The following is a 19,536-nucleotide window of genomic DNA, read 5'->3' on the forward strand; positions in this document are numbered from 1 at the left end:
ACCCTAGGGGAGGTGCACACGTGTCACGTTTGGAGAGCACACTGAGACTGCTGTAGCCAATGTTACGTCACGAGGAACATCCTGCCTCCAACCACTGTTTAAAGTCTGCACCTTTAAAATCTTGACTTCTAATTTTCCTATCTCTTTTGTTTTAGGCAAGGTCTCTTACTCACATTATATTTTCTGACTTCCACATCTCGTACCATTCTCTGGAAAACCTTTGTGTATTTGACACTAGGCTTCAGGATTATTGTTTTGGGGATCTTTTCGTTTTTGAGAATTGAGGAAAGGGCACACTGGGTTTGTTACCTCTTCCCCATGATTTCTCATATGAACAGTAATTCTAAAAAAATACTGTTAAGTATCACGCAACGTAACATGTAGTTCTGGAGCTTTTACTTTGACCAAAAATGAAGAATTGGACATTATTGGAATCCTAGGAGAATGACTGCTGTCATGTTTGAGCTGATTTCAATCTTATAGTTTAAGAAAGCAACTTTCTAGAAATTCAGATAAAAAGAAATTATATGTTTTGTCCTGGGTTGCTAAGGAGAAACCAAAACATGACCATAGGAAGCCTAGGAAACTTTTCTTAACTCTGGTTCTCTGAGGTAATGAGGAGGAGAGAGATGTGAAGCAACTAGCTTAGATGTGCAAATTTAAACTGCTTATGGTTATCAGTAAATACTGTCTGAAAAAAAGTGATAGTGTTCGTCACTTAGGCCATACTTACTCAGTTGGCTCGTACTTACTGTTTGTTCAAATCCCTCTATATGAGGAGATACGCTTTAAGGATTATACTGTCAGCAGTTTCCTTTTTCTCCCAACATATTATTTTGAAAAAATTTAAACATACTGCGAAGTTGAAATCACAGCTTGATAGTTAAGGAGTGTTGGAGTCAGAAGACCAAGACTTAAGTCCTCATTGTGAAGTGTCCTGTTTATGTGACCCTGGAAAACTTACTGGCTCTCAGCCTGTTTTCTCATGACTTAAATAGAGATAATAACGCCTACATCGTTGGATTGAGGTGAGAAGGAAATGAGATAATTATTAGGACTTCCCCTGTGGCTCAGATGGTAAAGCGTCTGCCTCCAATACAGGAGACCCGGGTTCAATCCCTGGGTCAGGAAGATCCTCTGGAGAAGGAAATGGCAACCCACTCCAGTAATCTTGCCTGGAAAATCCCATGGATGGAGGCTACAGTCCATGGGGTCGCAAAGGGTTGGACACGACTGAACGACTTCATTTCACTTGGGAAAGTTTAGCTTTACAGCTTTATGTGGGAGAAGGCACTGGCAACCCACTCCAGTACTCTTGCCTGGAGAATCCCATGGACAGAGGAGCCTGGTGGGTTGCAGTCCATGGGATCCCGAAGAGTTGGACACGACTCAGCGACTTCACTTTCACTTTTCACTTTCATGCATTGGAGAAGGAAATGGCAACCCACTCCAGTGTTCTTGCCTGGAGAATCCCAGGGATGGGGGAGCCTGGTGGGCTGCCGTCTATGGGGTCGCATGGAGTCGGACACGGCTGACGTGACTCAGCAGCAGCATTAGGCGATACTATTACTACTGAAGTAAATTGTATAGAAAGGAGTAATAGGACCTTGTGCTGAAATAGTTTCTGAAGGTGGAAACACAGCAAGCAGTAGGAAGTCCTCAGTGGAGACCATGGCATTTTAATAGCAAAAACAGATTTCTAATAAATGTCACTTTATGCATTAAAGGTGGAAACAGTGACACTTTATTTTGCTGGGCTCCAAAATCACCGCAGATGGTGACGGCAGCCATGAAATTAAAAGACGACTGCTCCTTGGAAGAAAAACAATGGCCAGCCTAGACAGCATATAAAAAGCAGAGACATTACTTTGCTGACCAAGTTCCGTCTATCAAAGCTTTGGTTTTTCCAGTAGTCATGTATGGATGTGAGAGTTGGATCATAAAGAAAGCTGAGTGCCAAAGAATTGATGCTTTTGAACTGTGGTGTTGGAGAAGACTCTTGAGAGTCCCTTGGAGGCTGCAAGGAGATCCAACCAGTCCATCCTAAAGGAAATCAGTTCTGAATATTCATTGGAAGGACTGATTCTGAAGCTGAAACTCCAATACTTTGGCCACCTGATGCGAAGAACTGACTTATGGGAAAAGACCCTGGTGGTAGGAAAGATTGAGGCAGGAAGAGAAGGGGACGATAGAGGATGAGAAGATTGGATGGCATCACCAACTCGATGGACATATGTTTGAGTAAGCTCTGGGAATTGGTGATGGACAGGAAAGCCTGGCATGCTGCATTCCGTGGGGTCACAAAGAGTAGGACACTACTGAACGATGGAACTGACTGATGCATTAGAGAGGAAAGGAAGAAGCCGAAGAGTAGACAGCATCAGCAGTTTCTCATGCTACATGGGAAGCTGCTGGTCAGGGTCATGCACATGTTGGTCACCCTTGAGCTCTTCTCACTTCGCAGCTTTTTTCCATTGCTCTTAGGAGTCATGGCCCACTGCTGCTTCTACTTGGTATGTGGCCTTGGAATATATTGGAATGTGAACAAAGGTATTATTCTGAAGACAAATTATCTGATAAATCATTGTCTTAATTTTTATGCTTTGTAACCCTTTTAATAAATATTAACTAGGAAAATTTCCATAAGAGATCAACTTTGCAGAATTTGGATCAGTAAATATTGTCTCTGTATAGCTTTCATTCCCCCTTCCAGTGTAACCCATTATAAAACTTGGATATAGATCTGTCCACCTCCTCTGTCCTGTAACCAAATCTCCGTTTCCTGTTCTCCCTTCTGTCTTCCACAGAGGGAATGCCCCCACTTTGTCCTCTTGCTGCCCTATTTTGTTACAAAACTCTCCTCAGGTCGATCCTCTCCTGTAATGGAGTGAGTGTAAGGTTTTTCTTTTTTGCTCCTTTCCTTCAATTCCAGTCCCTTCTGATTTTGATAGTTTGGGTGAGAGCAACTTGGTTTTAAATCATTTGTATTATTACTGGCTATATTCCCCATACTGTACATTTCATACCTGTGACTCATTTATTTTGTAACTAGAAGTTTGTACCTCTTAATCTCCCTCACCTGTTTCTCATCCCTCCATCCATCTCCCCTCTGACAACCACCTGTTTGTTCTCTGTACCCATGACTCTGTTGCTGTGACTTTATTTGTTTTGTCTTTTAGATTCCCACATATAAGTGAAATCATACAGTATTTGTCTTTCTCTGACTTATTTCACTTAAGATAATACCCTCTAGGTCTGTGCATGTTGCTGCAGATAGCAAGATTTCATTCTATTTTGTGGCTGAATTATATTCCATTGTATGTATGTCAGTCACGTCTCTGTAGGTGTTGGCTACAATTTTGGCCATTATAAATAATAATGCAGTGAACATACATTATTGTAAACAATAATGCAGTGAAACATCTTTTTTCAAATTAGTGTTTTTATTTTCTTTGGATAAATACTTAGGAGTAGAATTTTAGGAGCATATGGTAATTCTATTTTTATTTTTTTTGAGGAACTTCCACACTGTTTTCCATAATGGCCACACCATTTATATTCCTACCAACACTGCATGAGGGTTCCCTTTTCTCCACATCAGGACTCTGATTTTAAAATGAACACCTAAGGTAATATTTATACTCCCAAGAAGTTTGAGAACCTCTATGGTTGTGATTGGGTCCAGATTTTAGTATTTCCTTTTCTCTCCCCTAAACTTTGTGGTGTTCATTTTTTTCTGTGGGTTTGCCAGAAGCAAAGATAACAATCCCAACTACTTGTCATTTAAAGTAGAAGGGGCTGCTGCTTATTATTGTTACTATTTTAAGTTTAAAAAAAAAAACAACACTTTTTACAGCTAGAATACCACATATATCAAGCAGATGTGGACTCCAGTCTTGGCCTTTTGAAGGTCTTGTCAAGGTATTGAGTTGTCCCCTGGAGGACAGCGAAGAAAGGAAACTCAGAGGCTTGGTTTTCATGGTAAAATGACATACAGATTTTTAGAGACATTCATACTGTCTTGTTTGGTTTTATAGTTTTTGCAAAAATGAAAGGCTGTAGCATAAATGGCCTTTGGTCACTTACAGGTTGGTCAGTATAATAAGCTTGTGATAAAGTTCCTCTTCTATTTTCTAGCAAACTGGAGAGAGCAACGAAAGTTAAGTGACATTTTCCTAGCTCATTGTAGAGAAATTCTGGAATTGATTACCTAAATTGCCACATTGATTAGATCACAAGTGGACAGTGGATAAAACAAATTTGAAGTATAGTTCAGGGAGCACACATAGTCAAGGGAAGTATATCTTTGTTCTTTGTCTTTTGCTGAGACAATTTCCTGATACAGATTTGGGCTGTTTTCCTCAGTTACATAGACCGATACATGGAGAGTGAACAGTAGAATGATCGTGCCTTTCCAGGTCTTCAGAATGGCAGATAGCAAGTTTGCGTGTATGTGTGCGCGCTGCTGCTGCTGCTAAGTCGCTTTAATCGTGTCTTGACTCTGCGGCCCTACGGACTGTACCCCACCAGACTCCTCTGTCAGTGGGATTCTCTAGGCAAGAGTACTGGAGTGGGTTGCCAGACCCTCTAGGACAAAATACTTGGAAATTATACTACCATAGGTATGAATGACTGATAGTCTGTGTTTCCATTTTCAATATGGAAATGAAAGAATTCAACAAATTGAAACAATTCAAACAAATTGAAACAATTCAATTCAAACAATAATGAATTTCCAGTTGGTAGAATATGGTAGGGTACAAAAGGAGTACTCAAGGCTGTATATTGTCACCCTGTTTATTTAACTTATACGCAGAGTACATCATGAGAAACGCTGGGCTGGAAGAAGCACAAGCTGGAATCAAGATTGCTGGGACAAATATCAATAACCTCAGATATGCAGATGACACCACCCTTATGGCAGAAAGTGAGGAGGAACTAAAAAGCCTCTTGATGAAAGTGAAAGAGGAGAGTGAAAAAGTTGCCTTAAAGCTCAACATTTAGAAAACTAAGATCATGGTATCTGGTCCTGTCACCTCATGGGAAATAGATGGGGCAACAGTGGAAACAGTGTCAGACTTTATTTTTTGGGGCTCCAAAATCACTGCAGATGGTGATTGCAGCCATGAAATTAAAAGACGCTAATCCTTGGAAGGAAAGTTATGACTAACATAGATAGCATATTCAAAAGCAGAGACATTACTTTGCCAACAAAGGTCCGTCTAGTCAAGGCTATGGTTTTTCCTGTGATCATGTATGGATGTGAGAGTTGGACTGTGAAGAAGGCTGAGCGCTGAAGAATTGATGCTTTTGAACTGTGATGTTGGAGAAGACTCTGAGAGTCTTCTCAAGAAGATCCAAACAGTCCATTCTAAAGGAGATCAGTCCTGGGTGTTCTTTGGAAGGAATGATGCTAAAGCTGAAACTCCAATACTTTGGCCAGCTCATGCAAAGAGTTGACTCATTGGAAAAGACTCTGATGCTGGGAGGGATTGGGGGCAGGAGGAAAAGGGGACGACAGAGGATGAGATGGCTGGATGGCATCACTGGCTCGATGGACGTGAGTTTGAGTACACTCCAGGAGTTGGTGATGGACAGGGAGGCCTGGCGTGCTGCGATTCATGGGGTTGCAAAGAGTTGGACACGACTGAGCGACTGAACTGAACTGAACAAGACAAGTGTGGGGGTAAGGAAACATATCCAAGGAGACTGCAATGAATAATGAATCCAGGTTCGCTCGAGGGGTGACTCTGGCCTTGCTTTATTTACCCCAGGCCTCTTTGTGCCTCTAAGGATTTCCCCCACAACTGTGTATTTCTTTTTCCTCTATTCATTAATTTATATCGAGTATAATAGGAATTGGACATTAGGGACATTAACTTTTGGCCTTTGAATTCAGGTCTTAAAAAGTTGTTTCATAGTACCAGAGTCTTGCAAACTTTATATAAAAAGAGTTGACTGTAGGAAATTAAATATGTATGTGATTTGCTGTATATTTGATGCTGACTCATTTGTAATGGAATTCTGTCATTTAAAAAGAAAACTGCAACTTGTAGAGATTGCTAAGTAAACCAGCAATGAGTTTTATAATGAACCATCATGGAATTTCTGTATGTATGTCAAAGGAAGGATTGTTTTCTTGGAACATAGAGAACTGCACTGAGACTCAAAGGATTGAGCTACGTATTTGCTTCAGGTTCAGAGTTGTGGCAATCACACTTTTTAAGTTCATGGCATTTGCCTATGAACAATTGTGAGAACTCTTATCTTTATTTCCTCAGTCTCTGATTTCTAATCCCATCTCCCGTTTCCCACGGGTACTCTTGAATATTCTTAAATATGTGTATATATGTTTTATAAAATATGTAGCATTATTTAGTGTGTGTATTTTTAATTTGCCTAAATGGTGTTATGCTATAGATCATATTGTTTCTCCTTTTGCATTCACTACTGTTAAAAAAACCTTCATATTTCTGTGTATATTGAGTGTATCTGTGTACCTCTCTGCTTCTCATTGCTGCATAGTATTGGGTTGGCCAAAAGGTTCGTTCAGGTTTTTCCATTAGTATCTTACAGGAAAAACTGAACAGACTTTCTGGCCAACTCAATATTTCAGGGCATTTACTTACTACTCACTCATTTTGCCAGTGGTTGCCTCCAGCTATTCTTACAAATAATACTCTGGAGACTATATCACACATGTTTCCTGATGGAACTATGTGTGAATTCCTCCCCAAAGTATACCCAGGGGTTGTATAGCTGAGCCATGAAAATGACATTACATACAAAAAGTTGGCACACCATTGCTCTATGGAGTGGTTTACCAGTAATGCTTACTAGTTCCTCTTTTCCATGTTCTTGCTGACAACTTCCTGTGTCCAAAATCTTAATCCCATTTACACTATCACACAGGCTAAAGTTATAAAACTGACTCATTACATGGAGGGGCCAGATTTTTATTATGGCAGGTAAAGTTTTAATTTAGGGTATATTATAGGAAGATTGAAATTCATATTGAAGTTCAAAGGGTTGCATGATAATATCCAGGCTTTGCAAGGAGAACGCACTGTTATCTTGTTGACCTGTTCAGAAACCTGATCTTCTTAGGGTCCCAGAATTAATTGTACTTAGATAGTTTGACTTGTGTTAACTTCCTTCACTAGTGACCAAAAGTTGAAGTGCCAGTAGATAACTCATGATGAAAAAATTGTCAAGCCTCCTGGCCACTTCAGTAGGCCAGTTTTTCTCTGTAGGAAATAGAAGTATAGTTAGAAGAGTTAATGAGTTTTATATCAGGGCAAGAGGAAATATTTTGTGGTTCAGGTATTTGACAGTATTAGGCTTTCAAAGTCTGATGGCATTTATCTTTTTAAGTTAAATTTTTTTAACAGTCTTAGAACTGGGAGATTTGTAGCAGTGTAAATTAAGTGGTGGTTACCTACATTTTCTATTTGATTTTTTCTGTTCTTTTTTGTGGTTTTTTCCTGGTGGCTCAGCGGTAAAGAATCCTCCTGCCAATGCAGGAGACCTGGGTTCGATCCCTGGGTGAGGTAGATCCCCTGGAGAAAGAAATGGCAACCCACTCCAGTATTCTTGCCTGGGAAATCCCATGGACAGAGGAGCCTGGGGTCTACAGTCCATGGGGTCACAAAGAGTCGATATAACTTAGTGAATTAACAGTTCTTTTTTGTAAAGGGGCTTGCATTTTATAGTACATAAATTATTATACTTATAGCTAAGCTGCTGCTGCTAAGTCACTTCAGCTCTGTCTGACTCTGTGCAACCCCATAGACGGCAGCCCACCAGGCTCCTCTGTCTGTGGGATTCTTCAGGCAAGAATACTGGAGTGGGTTGCCATTTTCTTCTCCATATAGCTAAGCTACTTAGATTAATAATTATTTGAATGGGGGGAGAAGGAAATGGCAACCCACTCCAGTATTCTTGCCTGGAGAGTCCCAGGGACAGAGGAGCCTGGTGGGCTGCCCTCTATGGGATCTCACAGTCGGACATGACTGAAGGGACTTAGCAGCAGCAACATTTGAAAGGGGATTAGTTGCACTCTTAGATCTAGACAATAAGCATCGTAAATAGTTGTATGGGTGTTTTGCTGTTGAGTTTTTAGAAATAATTTTGTAGGACTTGTAGACTAAATATTAACATGATTTTAAATGTGTTATAAATCATATACATTTTAAATTAAATTTACAAGTAAATGGTGTTCTGCAGATTTCTCCCCTCATTAGGCCTTTATATTTTTAATGGGACCTCAGCTTCAATTTTTTAAAATAAAACCTACTAGGAATAAAAAATAAAGGTTACAGATAATCTTTACCTACACCGAATATAGATCCTGTGTAAAGTAGGAATATTCATCAACCAATTGTATCATGTACTGAACTTGCATGAATGAAATAATTTCTGATTTTTATTAAAAAAAAGAGAAGCTAGTAGGAATATGTTTCATTTATAGGTTTTTTTGGTAACATATCTTTTCAGGGAAATATTTATTAAATCTTGGTATCTTTCTCAACACTTATCTTTTACTTCACTTTCATGATTTTCTTTAGATTATTTGGGTTTTAAAATAATTAAACACATTACCAGGTAAGGATTTTAAGTAGTATAAAAATAACCTTGAAAGACTAAAAAAAAATTTTAACGTCTTAATATTATAATACATGTGGAATTGATTTGAATTTAACTGATCCTGAGCTTGGTTAGTTAGAAATTCAGCATTGGGGCTTAAGTTTCATACTTTAGTTTTTATTTTTCAAAAGTGATATCATATGATGTTTTTCTCATTGTTTAAGTTAGAAAATATAGGGAAAATTTTGGTTTTTATCTGAACTGAGCAGTAAAGAATCTTGTATTAGAATTTTGACTATTGGAGTTATATTGGAAATATATATGTATATATTTTTAGTTATCAAGCTAGCTGAACTTTTTTTGTTGTTGCTTACATTTAATAAAAATAGCCCAAAGCATATTTTCCAATGAAAACTATCATGATTAGAAATACTAATGATAGGAAATATACATTTATATCAAGATTCTTTCAATTTATCACTAATAGAGAAATAGTAATGTTACTATTAATCTATGTTTATACAGAGACTTAAAAACGAAAACTTCCCGTTTTGAGAAGGAGTTGTATGGTTTTGACAAAGATAATGCTAACCCTAAATTTCAGTTAAAAATTTTGCAAAAACAGCATTTGGAAGCGCAGGCCACCGAGTATGTGCAGCATGGGAGAACACTGCCACCTTGTGTGCGTGTAATGGTATTTCAGTGTCTCCTTTTTCTTTTGTTAATCCAGCTAATACTGTGCTATTTCACTGTTTGATACCGTGGTCAGATCTGTGTGTTTGTGCTCAGTCATCTTCGATGGTGTGCGACCCTGTGGATTGTAGTCCACCAGGCTTCTCTGTCCAGGCAGTTTTCCAGGCAAGAATATTGAAGTGGGTTGCCATTTCCTTCTCCAGGGGATCTTTTCAACCCAAGGATCAAACCTGTGTCTTTGACATCTCTTGCATTGGCAGGCAGATTTTTTTACCACTGTGCCACCTGGGACGCACTATGGTCCCATATATCAATGTGTAAAACATTGGATTTGTGTGTGTGTGTGTGTGTGTAGTAAAATTGATCCAGGTTTTCTTTTTTCTTGGCAGAAAGAGGGAGGTCTTATATTTTGAAGACATTAAATTTGTAGTTAGCTCTAAAAATTGGCAAGTCTGAGAGATCAGTCTGATTAATTAATCTCTGTGGTTAGTTGAGAATTGAATTCTTTTATTTGAATCTTACGGAAAGTTGATTCTTTGATCATTATCCATTTCAGTTTTTTAGTGCTTTGGAGTCATTATTCTGAATGGCAGAATTCATTATCCCAGTAGATAAAGAGACTATAAGTCATTGGGTGTACTAATACAACCAGATTCCTTGATTTTTAAAATGTTTTCCTTTAGGTCAAATGCAGAAGAATGACTATAATAATAACATGTAATAGTATTTAGAAAAATGTTAATGTGATGAAGAAGAGTTTCCTTTAAACCATTTTGGTTACCTGAGAGCATGACTTAGTAGTTTTCAAATATTACATGCCTGAAGAGGAAGCATGACAGGACTGAGAGTTCACTTTCTGGTGCTCACAGTTAACGTAGCTGTGTAATCATGAGCTCTTCTCTGGGCACGCATTATTTTTAAATTTATTTTTTTATTGAAGGATAATTGCTTTACAGAATTTTGTTGTTTTCTGTCAAACCTCAACATGAATCAGCCAGAGGCATACATTTGTCCCCTCCCTTTTGAACCTCCCTCCCATCTCCTGCCCCATCCCACCCCTCTAGATTGATACAGAGCCCCTGTTTGAGTTTCCCAAGCCATAAAGCAAATTCCTGTTGGCTATCTATTTTACATATGGTAATGTAAGTTTCTGTGTTACTCTTTCCATATATCTCACCCTCTCCCCATGTCCATATATGTTTCTCCATTGCTGCCCTGTAAATAAATTCTTCAGTACCATTTTTCTAGATTCCATATATGTGCATTAGAATATAATATTTATCTTTCTCTTTCTGACTCTCTTCACTCTGTATAATAGGTTCTAGGTTAATCCACCTCATCAGAACAGAATCAAATGCAGTCCTTTTTATGGCTGAGTAGTATTCCATTGTGTGTATGCACCATAGCTTCTTTATCCATTCATCTGTCGATGGGCATCTAGGTTGCCTCCATGTTCTAGCTGTTGTAAATAGAGCTGCAATGAACAATGGTATGCATGTGTCTTTTTCAGTTTTGGTTTCCTCAGGGTATATGCCTAGGGGTGGGATTGCTGGGTCATGTGGTGGTTTTCGGAGAAGGCAATGGCACCCCACTCCAGTACTTTTGCCTAGAAAATCCCATGGACGGAGGAGCCTGGTGGGCTGCAGTCCATGGGGTCGCTAGAGTCGGACACAACTGAGTGACTTCACTTTCAGTTTTCACTTTCATGCATTGGAGAAGGAAATGGCAACCCACTCCAGTGTTCTTGCCTGGAGAATCTCAGGGACGGGGAAGCCTGGTGGGCTGCCGTCTATGGGGTCGCACAGAGTCGGACACAACTGAAGCAACTTAGCAGCAGCAGCAGTGGTGGTTTTATTCCTAATTTTTAAAGGAGTCTCCATACCGTCTTCCATAGTGGCTGTATCAATTTACATTCCCACCAACAGTGCAAGAGCATTCCACACCGTTTCCAGCATTTATTGTTTGTAGATTTTTTAAGGAGGGCCATTCAGACTGTTATGAGGTGATTACCCATTGTAGTTTTGATTTGCATTTCTCTAATAATGAGCGATCTTGAGCATCTTTTCCTGTGTTTGTTAGCCATCTGTATGTCTTTGGAAAAAAGTCTAAGTCTTTTTCCCACTTTTTGATTGGGTTGTTTGTTTTTCTGGCATTGAGTTGTATGAACTGCTTGTATATTTTGGAAATTAATCCTTTGTTGGTTGTTCATTTGCTATTTCCCATTCTGAGGGTTGTCTTTTCACCTTGCTTATAGTTTCCTTTGCTGTGCAAAAGCTTTTAAGTTTAATCAGGTCCCACTTGTTTACTTTTGTTTTTATTTCTGTTACTCTAGGAGATGGGTCATTGAGGATCTTGCTTTGATTTATGTCATCGAGTGTTCTGCCTGTGTTTTCCTCTTAAGAGTTTTATAGTTTCTGGACTTATATTTAAGTCTTTAATCCATTTTGAGTTTATCTTTGTGTTTGGTGTTAGAAAGTGTTCTAATTTCATTCCTTTAAATGTAGCTGTCCAGTTTTCCCAGCATCATTTATTGAAGAGGCTGTCTTTGCCTTATTGTATATTCTTGCCTCCTTTGTCAAAAATAAGGGACCCGGAGGTGCATGGGTTTATTTCTGGGTTTTCTATCTTGTTCCATTGGTCTGTATTTCTGTTTTTGTGCCAGTACCATACTGTCTTGATGACTGTAGCTTTGTAGTATAACCTGAAGTCAGGCAGCTTGATTCCTCCAGCTCCATTCTTCTTTCTCAAGACTGCTTTGGCTATTTGGGGTCTTTTGTGTTTCCATATGAATTGTGAAATTTTTTGTTCTAGCTCTGTGAAATATGCCATTGGTAATTCGATAGGGATTGCATTGAATCTGTAGATTACATATGGTAGTGTAGTCATTTTCACAATATTGATTCTTCCTACCCTGGAACATGGCATATCTCTCCATCTGTTTATGTCATCTTTGATTTCTTTCATCAGTGTCATAATTTTCTGTGTACAGTTCTTCTGTCTCCTTAGGTAAGTTTATTCCTAGATATTTAATTCTTTTTGTTGCAATGGTGAATGGGATTGATTCCTGAATTTCTTTTTCTGATTTTTTCATTGTTAGTATATAGAAATGCAAATGATATCTGAATATTGATTTTGTATCCCACAACTTTGCTAAAGTCACTGATTAGCTCTAGTAATTTTCTGATACTATCTTTAGGGTTTTCTATGTACAGTATCGTGTCACCTGCAAACAGTGAGAACTTTACTTCTTCTTTTCTGACATGGATTCCTTTTTATTTCTTTTTCTTCTCTGATTGCTGTAGCTAGGACTTCCAGAACTATGTTGAACAATGGTGGTGAAAGTGGACACCCTTGTCTTGTTCCTGATCTTAGGGGAAATGCTTTCAGTGTTTCACCATTGAGAATAATGTTTGCTGCAGGCTTATCATATATGGCCTTTACTATGTTGAGGTAGGTTCCTTCTGTGCCCATTTTTTTAAGAATTTTAATCATAAATGGGTGCTGAATTTTGTCAAAGGCTTTTTCTGCATCTAGTGAGATGACAATATAGTTTTTATCTTTCAATTTGTTAATATAGTGTATCATATTGCTTGATTTACATATATTGAAGAATCCTTGCATTCCTGGAGTAAATCCAGCTTGATCATGGTGTATGAGCTTTCTGATGAGTTGCTGAATTCTGTTTGCTAAAATTTTGTTGAGGATTTTTGCATGTATGTTCATCAGGGATGTTGGCCTGTAGTTTTCTTTTTTTGTGTTGTCTTTGTTTGGTTTTGGTATCAGGGTGATGGTGGCCTCGTAGAATGAGTTTGGAAGTGTTCCTTTCTCTGCAATTTTTTGAAAGAGTTTTAGAAGGATAGGCATTGAGTTCAGTTCAGTCGCTCACTCGTGTCCAACTCTTTGCGACCCCATGAATCGCAGCATGGCCAGACCTCCTTGTCCATCAGCAACTCCTGGAATTTACCACAACTCATGTCCATCAAGTTGGTGATGCCATCCAGCCATGTCATCCTCTGTTGTCCTGCCCCCAATCCCTCCCATCATCAGTGTCTTTTCCAGTGAGTCAACTCTTCTCATGAGGTGGCCAAAATATTGGAGTTTCAGCCTCAGCATCAGTCCTTCAAATGAACACCCAGGACTGGTCTCCTTCAGAATGGACTGGTTGGATCTCCCTGCAGTCCAAGGGACTCTCAAGAGTCTTCTCCAACACCACAGTTCAAAAGCATCAATTCTTCAGCACTCAGCTTTCTTCACAGTCCAACTCTCACATCCATATATGACCACTGGAAAAACCATAGCCTTGACTAGATGGACCTTTGTTGGCAAAGTAATGTCTCTGCTTTTGAATATGTTATCTAGGTTGGTCATAACTTTCCTTCCAAGGAGTAAATGTCTTTTAATTTTATGACCATCTGCAGTGATTTTGGAGCCCAAAAAAATAAAGTCTGCCACTATTTCCACTGTTTCCCCATCTATTTGCCGTGAAGTGATGGGACCAGATGCCATGATCTTCGTTTTCTGAATGTTGAGCTTTAAGCCAACTTTTTCACTCTCCACTTTCACTTTCATCAAGAGGCTTTTGAGTTCCTCTTCACTTTCTGCCATAAGGGTGGTGTCATCTGCATATCTGAGGTTATTGATATTTCTCCTGGCAATCTTGATTCCAGCTTGTGCTTCTTCCAGTCCAGCGTTTCTCATGATGTACTCTGCATAGAAGTTAAATAAGCAGGGTGGCAATATACAGCCTTGACGTACTCTTTTTCCTATTTGGAACCAGTCTGTTGTTCCATGTCCAGTTCTAACTGTTGCTTCCTGACCTGCATATAGATTTCTCAAGAGGCAGATCAGGTGGTCTGGTATTCCCATCTCTTTCAGAATTTTCCAGTTTCTTGTGATCCACACAGTCAAAGGCTTTGGCATAGTCAATAAATCAGAAATAGATGTTTTTTAGCTCTCTCTAAATGTTTGATAGAATTCTCCTGTGAATTCATCTGGTCCTGGGCTTTTGTTTTTTGGGAGATTTTTGATCACAGCTTCAATTTCAGTGCTTGTAATTGGGTTGTTCATAATTTCTGTTTCTTCCTGGTTCAGTCTTGAACTTTTCTAAGTTCAAGTTCTAACTTTTCTAAGATTGAACTTTTCTAGACTCTGTCCATTTCTTCCAGGTTATCCATTTTATTGCCATATTGTTCATAATAGTCTCTTATAACCCTTTGTATTTCTCCATTGTCCATTGTAACCTCCCCTTTTTCATTTCTAATTTTGTTGATTTGATTCTTCTCTCTTTTTTTCTTGATGAGTCTGGCTAAAGGCTTGTCAATTTTATCTCCTCAAAGAACCAGCTTTTAGTTTTATTAATTTTTACTATTGTTTCTTTCATTTCTTTTTAATTTATTTCTGCTCAGATCTTTAAAATTTCTTTCCTTCTACTAATTTTGGGGTTTTTTTGTTCTTCTTTTTCCAGTTGTTTTACGTGTAAAGTTGGGTTATCTGTTCGATGTTTTTCTTGTTTCTTGAGGTAGGATTGTATTGCTATAAACCTCCTTAGAACTGCTTTTGCTGCATCCCATAGGTTTTGCGTTGTCATGTTTTCATTGTCATTTGTTTCTAGAAAATTTTTTATTTCCCTTTTGATCTCTTCAGTGACCTGTTGGTTATTTAGAAATGTGTTGTCTAATCTTCATGTGTTTGTGTTTCTTACAGTTTTTTTCTTGTAATTGATACCTAGTTGCATAGTGTTGTGGTCAGAGAAGATGCTGGATATGATTTCAATTTTCTTAAATTTACTAAAGTTTGATTTGTGACCCAAGATGTGATCTGTCCTGGAGTATGTTCCATGGGGCTCACATTTCTTTATCTGAGAAATAGGCACTTGAACTCGATAGTTTCTAAGGACCTTTGTAGTTTTCGAATTCTATGACTATGTAAAGTTTTGCTTTAATTTTTAAAATGTTAATACTGTAATGGCCTTCAGTGTTCTCAATACATTCTTCTACATAAGAAGTTATTTTAAAGTTTAAGGTACTCATAGTTGTCTGTAAGTGTCTTAGGAAATATTAATCATTTGAAAGGACATATGTGTAAAAGTTTAAAACCAGAAGCCTAGGAAATTTGCTTACTTTTTATTTAACATGTGGAATACTTTGAAAATAATAGAAGATTGGTTTTGAGCTAACATAGATTTTAATTATATAGTATTTTAGCAACATAGGCTTGTATTTTTTGGGGGGGGGGCACAAATGCATTACAAATGCCTTTATTTCAACTTCTGGGAAGCCTCCAAAAATTGGTATGAATATGGTACGCCTATATCATAGGTAGAATTTCTGATTGAAATGAAAAAAAGAGAAAAAGGTACCTTAGCCTGTAGTTGAAAGCTTGGAAGTTCTTTAGGATATTACCCAACTGAGAATTTCATTTCCAGACTCTTGAGTATGTCTTCATTTCTCAGTATACAGCAACAGATATTTCCTGCTTACCTCGATTAATTTTTCTTGTGAAGTGTTAAGAGTGAACACATGTAATCACATTTAGCTTTTTACTTTGAGGCCATCTGGGGATAAGTTTTTTAAATTCTAAGTATAATTTTTAAGGAAAATGATGTTCATTGTTAAGCTGTGTAAACATGCCAAATCCATGATCTGTAGTGAAATAATTTCCCATGGCTAATGATTGTAATATCAAGGCAAAATGACTGTATTGCTCTTTTTGCATTTATTTTGTGTAATACCAAACTACTATTTTATAGCGTGATTTCCTGGCAAATGTTTAAATTCACTAATAAAATCATTTCATATATAAAAATTTATGCACACATTATAAAATATTAAGTAAAGATGTAGCTAAAATCTCCATATTCTCTTATGGAAATATAAAAATACTAGCTAAGTTATATTCATAAAAATGAAGAGAAGTGAAGAGAATGCAATCATTAAAAAAGGCAAAGTGAATGATTACCAAATCTGTTTTTACATTGTATAAACTTAAGAAAACGAGTGTGTATTAGTCATATGACAGTAGATCTTTCTGTAGAGATTTTTTTCCAAGAGCTGTCTTGCAAAACCTGTCTCTACTGTGGGGTAGAATTGTGACATAAGAAGAAAATATTGAGTGGTAGTTTATAACAGGCACATCTGCAAATCTAATATCTGGATTTGATACTGTTTAAGATGTTTTTGAAAACAAAGCATATGTTTTTGAATAGTTTGTTTTTGTATAGTGACTATAGTTTTTATTGATAGCAGTTATAATTTTAAAGATCGTATTCCTAGCTTCTTTTCTTAATTTTATGTACAGATAGGAATTTCATACACTATTAATGACTGTATTTGGTTCAGTTGTATTGTGTTAGCATTCTACTTGTTTGAAAAGCCTTTGAATCAGGAAAAGAATTATGATTATAATAAAAGATTTGCTTGTCAGCTGTCATTTTCTTCCTTGAGAATTATGGAGAATTAGGATACTCTTTAATAGTACATCATTGTTTATTTTGAAATTTAAAAAAAATTGAAGTAAACATGACATGTAACATTATACTGGTTTTAAGTATACAGCATAGTGTTTCAGTATTTATATATATTGTGAATTTATCACCATAATAAATCTAGTTAACATTCATCACCACACATAGATTTTTTTCCTGTGATGTATTTTGAAATTTTAATGAAGCAAGTAACTTTATTCATAGACAAGAGTTTTCTTCAGCTATTTTCATCATAAACTGCATCGCTGAATTTGCAATAAGAAGATTCACCATTAGTTTATTTCAGTGACCCAAGTGTACTATGGTACCATGCTAAAATATGTATTAATGCTGATACAGTACTTCAGTGTGGTTGCTTATTGTGTTCTACATGGGTCCAGGCCTGTCTACTTCTTTTATAATGTGTAAAATTGGATGGGTGAGTCATTGATTTTGATGAAAATGACTTTGTAAATTGGTATTTTTTATTCTAACAGAAGATTGATAATTGTGATTTTTCTAATTTATGCAGAAATTTGTTTCCTGTTCAAGTGAAATTTGAACGGGAAATTACATATAGACCATTATATAATGCAAACTCAATAACATGTACAGAATGAAGCATATGTGTACTCTTAAAAATTTTTTTCCATTCTTCTTTCTTCCTTTTTCTTTTTTATGCATTAAATTTAGTGGCTGTAGCTCTTTAGGAAGCAGGTGCTGACCATCAGTGATTCTATATTTAGAAATATTCGTGCACAGACATTTTTAATATATTTGTTTTATTTAAGGCAACATAATATTAGTAGAATAAGGTCTTCTATTAAATGATTGTGAAAGTTAATAGTCAGTGATGCACTGTTCAGTTTTGAGATGTTTAGCATAGATCTCATATATTTTTCTGCTTATTAGGCAAGAAGTTATGAAATGGAATGGATGGGGATATAATGATTCCAAGTTCATCTTCAATAAGAAAGGACAAATTGAGTTGACTGGGAAAAGGTAACTGGTTTATTCTGTTTTGTTCCTTTTATTTAAATATCTATGAAAAATTTTAAACATAAATAACAAATGTAACATTAAATAATAGACATACATAAAAGTAGAGCAGATAATATAATGGCTTCTCCCTAGGTTTAAAAGTGACTAATACTTTGTAATAAATGCTTTTCTTTTTCTTTTGTGTATCAAATTCTGACATTGTCATGTCCCTTCTAAACATCTATATATATATATCCCTTAAAAGGACCTGGTAAAACCAATTATATAATACTGTTATCATACTCCTCAATATAACAGAAATTTTATAATACCTGGTTATCCATTTCACATTCCGTTTCTCTAATTGTCAAAGATGTCATTTTATAGGTATTTTGAATCAGGATCTAAAGATTGAGTGTTTATATTTTCAGTAGAATAATGTCTAATACAGTAGAAACTTGTCATGTAGAGATGGCTTTACAAAATCTTTGGGGGGAGGGGAGTGAATCTTTTCAACTTAGAAAAACCAACTTCCTCTCTTCTCAGATATTACCTTCATTTTTCTATCTTTGGGTGTTGAAGGCATAGCATCTTCGCTCTATGTGAGGAGCAGATAGGCACTTTGTGCCCAGCACGATTGAAAGCATAAACCTCCTGTTTTCTGTGGAGTAGTGTGGCTTTGTAGTGGTTTATGTTAGCAGTGTATGTATGTTAAGTGAATGATTAATCACAGAAAGTGTCACAACTATTTATACCTTACTGTATGAACCCTTATACCCATTGTTTAGGATCTGGCTTTTATTTTGGGTGTTCTGACACTTGACTTGCCAGTTTTTCCAGAAAGGATCAGGTTACATGTGGCCGACATATGTGCAACACTCATAAGATATTAGAAAAAAATTAGAGCCCCGGTGCATTCATTTATGATTAGATTATTTCTTTTTCAGGGTGTAGAACACTTGTTATTGCCTTTTCTGATCTTAAGGTATATAGAAAGCAAAATTTGTAATTTATATATTGTTTGGAGAGCATAAATTCAAAGCAGAGGGAATTCAGTCATCATGAGAGAAAGTTTTGTTCAGGTTGTAGTAGAATTAGAGAATTCTTCTGTTGACTTTGGACTTTGGAAGAGTGCTGCTGCCCTTCCAAGCAGAATGATTCCATAAAGGCTTCATTTCTTTTGCACTGTTGCCTCCTGAGTCCAAGTCCAGTGAGGGAGAAGGAAGAAAACAAGAGTACATCTGACTGGCAGAGCCTGCACAGGTAACCTTTGCTTCTCACTGAGCTACCCACTATGCAAAGGGTAATTCTGTGAACATGAAGATGGAATTTAAATGCTGTAGGGTTAAATATGTGCTGCATAAATTATTTAATAACTAAAACCAAATAACTGAATAATACTCAATTCCCACCATTACTTTATCACAGACAGGATAATAAACAGGATTGAATTGAATCATAGCTTTCTCTAGTCTCCTAGGGATAATGGTTAATATTTTTTTAATTAGAAAACACTTACAAATGTTCTTTAAGATAACAATAGCTATTATTTATTGAGTTCCTATTGAGTTATCTTAAAATAACCCTAAGTGGGTAGTGATGTATTCTTAGAAATAATTAGGAGATTGCGGATGAGGGAGGTTAAACACCTTACTTGAGGTCACCTGTGCAGTGGGAAATTGTGATTAAAACTGAAGTGCTTTTAAGGTTCATTCTTGTGCTATTTCTGTTATACTGTGCTGATAAAATATCATACTATCCATTGTATTGATCTTATTCTCTTTCCAGTCTCTGGAATCACTTTATAGGAGCCT

General features: G+C 37.0%; 1 protein-coding gene across 4 annotated transcripts in view; it reads left to right on the top strand.

The window, feature by feature from the left end:
* AGPS (alkylglycerone phosphate synthase) overlaps positions 1–19,536 on the top strand; it is a 128,937-nt gene that overhangs the window by 15,359 nt on the left and 94,042 nt on the right. For 2 of the 4 annotated variants that reach the window (XM_086359957.1, XM_086359962.1), the window contains exon 2: positions 17,654–17,743. The exons of 1 other annotated variant lie outside the window; for it this stretch is intronic. In XM_086359957.1, coding sequence (XP_086216083.1) covers positions 17,654–17,743 — 90 coding nt within the window. Of the gene's footprint in view, positions 1–17,653; positions 18,986–19,536 lie in introns of all 4 variants that reach the window. One more of the 4 variants, XM_086359984.1, reaches the window with a different exon arrangement.

Source organism: Bos grunniens, chromosome 2 (assembly GCF_055505025.1).
Source record: "Bos grunniens cultivar Pamir isolate PY7600 chromosome 2, Bosgru_T2T1.0, whole genome shotgun sequence".
NCBI lineage: Eukaryota > Metazoa > Chordata > Mammalia > Artiodactyla > Bovidae > Bos > Bos grunniens.